We start from the raw sequence: 6,000 nt of genomic DNA, 5'->3' as shown, positions 1-6,000 counted from the left end.
TTGAAAAGCCCCCGAAGATTTTTTTTTTCCCGCCTTTTTTTTTGCCCTTTTTTGCCCCAAAAAAAAAAAAAAAAAAAAAAAAAAAAAAAAAAATTCTTGTGAAAACTTTTTCATTTTTTTGCTCTCTCTTTCTACCAAATCGTTGAGGATTTTGTTTTTCCACCAGCCTCCACACCCACCACCACAATGTCCGAGGACGACAGCAGCTGCTGCTGCTCCAACCCCGGCGGCGGGGTGTGCGACGCGGACGCCAACAGCGTCAGCGTCCTCAGCTGGGAGCAAGTGCAGCGGCTGGACGCCATCCTCACGGAGACCATCCCGATCCACGGCCGGGGGAACTTCCCCACGCTGGAGATGCAGCCGCGGCAGATCGTCAAGGTGGTGCGGAGCCGGATGGAGGAGAAGCAGATCCACGTGCGGGACGTCCGGCTGAACGGCTCCGCGGCCAGCCACGTCCTGCACGAGGGCAGCGGGCTGGGCTACAAGGACCTGGACCTCATATTCTGCGCAGACATGAAGGGCGAGAGCGAGTTCCAGACTGTAAAAGACATCGTTTTGGATTGCCTCCTGGATTTTTTACCCGACTGTGTGAACAAAGAGAAAATAACCCCGTTGACTCTGAAGGTATACTCGCTACTTTATCTGCTGCCTGCTTTTAGAAGATGCTGCACACTGACAATAAGAGCACGTATAGGTTAGAGAAATGTCGATTTCTCCGGCAAGAATTTTACAAAACACCATTTAAAAAAAAAAAAAGTGCTGAGGCAAAGACACTATTCTGCGTTGTTTTTATTTGCCATCATTAAAGGCTTAAGAAGGAGTTGACTGGCCGCCTCAAACATTTTTGCCTTTTAATATGTGTTTGCTCATACAGATTTGGAAGAGGAATCTTGCTTAAGACAAAAGAGAGAGAGAAAAGACAAAGAACACAAAAACAACCTCACACCGGTTGCCCTATGTCACGAAAACCATCTGTGAAAGTTGGATTTTAGGAAGTAGAGTTTGTCTTGTCTGAGTATTGGTTTGGACCAAACAGCAAAATATAGTTTGAAAAAAGTGCTTTTCTATTGGTTTATAAGATATTAGGATTGATTTCACAGAGGCTATTGGCTTTAAAGTGCAGTTAGTGGTTTTAAGTGAAAGTAAAACAAAGGGGGTTAAGAGGATAGAGATAAACCAATTTAGAAGGGATCTCCCTCTTAGCCTTTCTAGACTGTAATGTCTTTGAAAGGTTTTTAATTCAATAAAAAACATGTCATAGTTACATGTCTAACATTAAAATACTACTTACTGTTACATAATTAAAACTCAAACGTGCTCATCTTGTAGATTTTTCATTGCTTAAGTGTTAATGTCACCTCTCTCAATCTCCTTCCTCTCTCAACCACAGGAAGCCTACGTGCAAAAGATGGTGAAGGTGAACAACGACTCGGACCGCTGGAGCCTCATCTCTCTCTCCAACAACCGGGGGAAGAACGTGGAGCTGAAGTTCGTGGATTCCCTCCGGCGGCAGTTTGAGTTCAGCGTGGACTCCTTCCAGATCAAACTGGACTCCTTGCTTCTGTTCTACGAGTGCTCTGAAAACCCCATGTCCGAGACCTTCCACCCCACCATCGTGGGCGAGAGTGTCTACGGCGACTTCGGCGAGGCCCTGGACCACCTGCGCCACAAGATCATCTGCACCAGGAACCCGGAGGAGATCCGAGGCGGGGGCCTCCTCAAGTACTGTCACCTGCTGGTGAGGGGTTTCCGGCCAGCGTCGGAGTCTGAGATGAAATCCCTGCAGCGCTACATGTGCTCTCGCTTCTTCATCGACTTCCCCGACATTGGAGAGCAGCAGCGCAAGCTGGAGTCCTACCTTCAGAACCACTTTGTAGGGCTGGAGGACCGCAAGTACGACTACCTGATGACCCTCCACGGAGTGGTCAACGAGAGCACCGTGTGCCTGATGGGACACGAGAGGAGGCAGACCCTCGGGCTCATAGCCATGCTGGCGGTGCGAGTCCTCGCAGAGCAGAACGTCATCCCAAACGTGGCTAATGTGACGTGTTACTACCAGCCTGCTCCTTATGTGGCTGACGGTAACTTCAGTAACTACTACATAGCGCAGGTGCAGCCGGTGTTTGCCTGCCAGCAGCCTGCGTATTCCACATGGCTGCCCTGTAACTGAGTCGACCCAAAGGTTAAGGAGGAGGGCAAGAGTCTGATTTCTTTAAACAGGAGTGAGCACAACCATTATGGCCTCAGATCTGTCCGGCGTGTTCGACGGCTGACAGAAGAGAGTCCGCTGTTTTAATGTTTTGCATCAAAGCTTCTGTTTTAGTTCATACATAAAGTATGAATGATACATCCAGAACAGCTGCCGCGTTTTCAGCGTGAATATTACACATTTGTTTTCGAACGCCGACCTCACCTCGTCCCACCGAGGCCAAACGGGGGCGTGGGCGTGGGGAGGGGGGCTGGGAGAAAGGAGGTGTTTGTAAGCAGCTAATTTTGGGTATATTGAAAGCGACGGCTGAATGCAAATTTGTGCCTAGCCTCGAAGCGAGCAGCAGAACTGTCACAGAGACTGATCGAATCTGTCACAAACCAATTAGGCTGCCGACCGAACGGCTGCATCGCCGTCCTCGAGCTGACAGCTAACTCCAGCAAAGCTTTTATGGGTGGTCTGCTCAGTGCAAATTAACACTCACACACACACGCACAGACAATCAGGATGAAATCAGAGGTGTGTGTGTGTGTGTGTGTGTGTGTGTGCGTGTGCGTGTGTGTGCAAGGCTCCTGACCAAGTACTCGGCATCCCTGAACCGAAGCCAGTTTCCTCTTGACTGGTCACCTATGTCCACCTTGCACCTTTGCAACCAAAGAATCTTTTTGGACCACTTCTGACATTGCAACCCAATTTTGACCTGGGAAAACTGAACACAAATATGAAACTATTGTCATACCGGTTTGTATATGTGAACATGTATTAGTTTCTAAGTGCCTCTTGCCTCTGAGCGGACAAGAAAAACAGTGAGCAGGCAATGTGACCCCGCTCTGGTAACACCCCCATATGCTTCTGAATGTATTTGTGATGTCACACACAGTCAGTGTTGAAATGGAAAAAAAAAAGGGCACCATGCTTTGGTGCTGGAATTTTCATTAAAGTAGCAGCCAAGTGTGTGATTGAAAGGTATTTTTGCAATGTTTACATTCTTCAGATTCAAAAACGTTATCCTCAGCAAACGATATCCTATCCGAGTACTGTTGTGGCGGTTAGGAGAAAGGTCAGATCATCAGTAACGACAAACAACAACTCCCAACTGGTATCTTATCTTCTGTATATGTTGTACAGCGGTGCTTCTCTTTTCTTCCCTTGTCCGAGAAAAAGCAGATCAAAAGCAAGAGAGGAGAGGGTCCGAGGGAGGTCCTGCTGTGTGTGGTCGCTGGGCTTCATCCCATAATAGCAGGATATTTCCAGAGACACCTCAGATCAAGAGATTCTGTTTGCTGTAACACCCTCACAGGGAATTCCTCAGCTGCTGCCGAAGAGCTCAAAAACTCAGCCAGGGTTGGGGGTTGGGGGTCCGCCAGGTTCAGGGTTCAGTGTTCAGTGTTCAGTGCCAGACACCTTTAGCCGCACCCCTAAAGTTTAACAATGTGCTGATGGGAGTGCTGAGCCGATTGAAGACAGAGGGGGAGAACCGGAGGAGAGACAGGAAGCAAAGAAGGGGAAGAGTGATCAGTCTGGAGAGATGGGTGCAGCTGGTGATGGGGTTTTATCTCTTTAGGGCTAGTGCGCTTTGCCGTAGCGAACGTGTTACACTCACGCTTATATTTCAACTTGTAGCAGCTTGCAACCTTTATGGCGAAAACAAAAATGGTCTATTTTCAACACTTGCTCTGTTTCAATGAATGTTAATTAAGAAAGAGAGAGAGAGCGAGAGAGTGAGAAAGAAACGAGTGTGGAGACAGAAATCCACATACCAGCCACAGGAGATTTCAAGTTGCAACCTGTGTTTCTTAGGTTGCCTTATTTGGTGTTCATCAGTGTTCTTTTTGGTGTTCATTTCTTGTTCATTTTGACAAAACCTGTATACATCTCTATGTATATATCTATTTTTAGATATATGTCTATAAGTAGAGAGTGGGGAGAGAGACAATTATTCACTTCACCTTAAAACATAAACTGCACTGCAGCTTTTTGAAATGGCAGGTAGAATGTGAAAACTTAGGGTTAGCCATAGAGCCGCAGGTTTCCCCACCAATGCATCACTTTTACGTTGTCTCTGAAAACACACTTTAGTCTTCAATGCTCATGTTGGTAGATTGTAAAGGTGATGTTTGTCGATCTGCACTTAATGAAGTCCTGACAGCTAATTAGCTAGCTAGCTCCAGTCTGCCTGTCACCTCTTGTGTCAGAGATCGTGGGTCTCGAGTTTCTGTTTCGGATTTTTTGCAGACTTTTACAAAAACTACACATTTGGAAAAAATTATTGTCTTGTATGTATATTTTTTATGATTGTACTTCTTATAAATGTATCAGACACTGCAGATGTTGCAGTGCTTTTGAATCTGTGATCAGGCTTCAAAAGGATATGTTCTCAATAGATGTTTCTTTTTTTTTGCTATGTTATGTCGTGTTCAGTTGGTTAAAAAAACAACAAAAAAAAACTAAAGATGTTTTATTCAATAAAAAAGAAATAATATGAAAACCAGATTCATAACGGCTTCCATGACTCATCTGTTTGAATCTGAACCCGTTGGGTTCAGACGTTCGCCAACGCGCAATGATGTTCAGGTGGGTTCTCTCAAATCCACACAGTGGCCCTCTGGGTCCAGAAGGCCCAGCCAGAATACAGTCCAGAACTGGCCACACTGAAAGCCAGAAAAAGCTGTTGTTGAATGTGGAGGGATTTACATGGACCCCCAAAAAAGAGTAGAGCTCATCAAATTCTCTTTTAACAGCCACTCAGGCAGCATCCACCAACAGCAAATCAGCGGTCTGACCAGCGATCAGCACTAAGGCCCGTTGCGTGGCCCGGTCCAACTGGATCCCTGGCTGGCTGAAATAAAACTGTCAGTCACTCAAGTCACATGACAACCTGTCCTAGATCCAAACGGCTATGGAAAGGCACAACGAGAACAAGACTCACCGTGTGACACCGTTCTAAATATAGAAGATGTGATAATGATATTACTCCACATAAGCTGTATTTACAGCTTATTACCTGAGCCATTAGAGAAGCGACTGGCCGATCCACACTCGGTGGCCATGCGAGGCAGCTGTTGTGTATGACCTTTTCCTGTTGGCCCTTTCCTTCCCCAACAAAGAAATGCCAAAAGACCACATTCATGTGTTTCAAGTTTGCCTGTAAGAGGCATCTCCAAACTGAAACAGAGTGTTTTAACATGACTCCTCTGAAGTCCCAACACATTATGGTCAAGTCTGGACACACTTTGGTACTGAAGAAAGACTGTGGCTTTTATCTTTTATCTTCACATGGTTTCAGAGTTTCTCTTGGAGTGAGTCTCTTGACCACCAGTAGAGACAGGTGGGATGGGTTTAGGAATCAACACTGCTGCCAGTTCACACTGGTTTGGATGCATTGTTTTACAGAAGAAAGCTGGGAAGCCATCCTTGTCCAAAACCACACAGGCTTGAAAAGGAGAACACTGACTGTTTGGAAGAAGACACATAAAACCCTTTAAAGAAGAAAATACGTTGTTGCTGAACATTTGCTCACCATGACCCAACTTTAAAACAATTATTATTTCTAACTTTTTATTGTACTGTAAAGGGAAAAAAAGATGAAACAAAGGGATATTCTGTGAAAAGCTGAAAAAGGGCTATTGCCTTCATTATAATGATTAACCATAACTTTCAAGAGTCACTTCACTTTCTTCTCAACAGTATTGAATGTTTCAAAAACTTTCTCAAAGGAATAGTTCTGCATTTTCTGAAGTAAAGTTCAACTCTTGGCATATACTATATTTAGTATACTTGTAAATTAGTTG

At 45.3% G+C, this 6,000-nt stretch overlaps 1 protein-coding gene across 1 annotated transcript; it reads left to right on the top strand.

The window, feature by feature from the left end:
- Window positions 1–146: 146 nt before the first annotated feature.
- tent5aa (terminal nucleotidyltransferase 5Aa) lies at window positions 147–4,657 on the top strand. Its single transcript, XM_015046678.1, has 2 exons — window positions 147–624; window positions 1,391–4,657. The coding sequence occupies exons 1-2, from the start codon at window positions 187–189 to the stop codon at window positions 2,168–2,170; spliced, it is 1,218 nt and encodes a 405-aa protein (XP_014902164.1). The 5' UTR covers window positions 147–186; the 3' UTR covers window positions 2,171–4,657.
- Window positions 4,658–6,000: the final 1,343 nt, after the last annotated feature.

This window comes from Poecilia latipinna, unplaced genomic scaffold, assembly GCF_001443285.1.
Source record: "Poecilia latipinna isolate Pla-1442-1.1 unplaced genomic scaffold, P_latipinna-1.0 Scaffold787, whole genome shotgun sequence".
In the NCBI taxonomy this organism is placed as follows: Eukaryota; Metazoa; Chordata; class Actinopteri; order Cyprinodontiformes; family Poeciliidae; genus Poecilia; species Poecilia latipinna.
The sequence above is the reverse complement of the archived record's forward strand: the minus strand, read 5'-3'. Positions and strand labels throughout refer to the sequence as shown.

Bases quoted from the DNA above. Each gene is read 5' to 3' on its own strand.
- tent5aa (XM_015046678.1), top strand. From the start codon at position 187: ATGTCCGAGGACGACAGCAGCTGCTGCTGCTCCAACCCCGGCGGCGGG. The intron at 625-1,390 runs GTATACTCGCTA...TCTCAACCACAG, and splicing joins TAACCCCGTTGACTCTGAAG to GAAGCCTACGTGCAAAAGAT.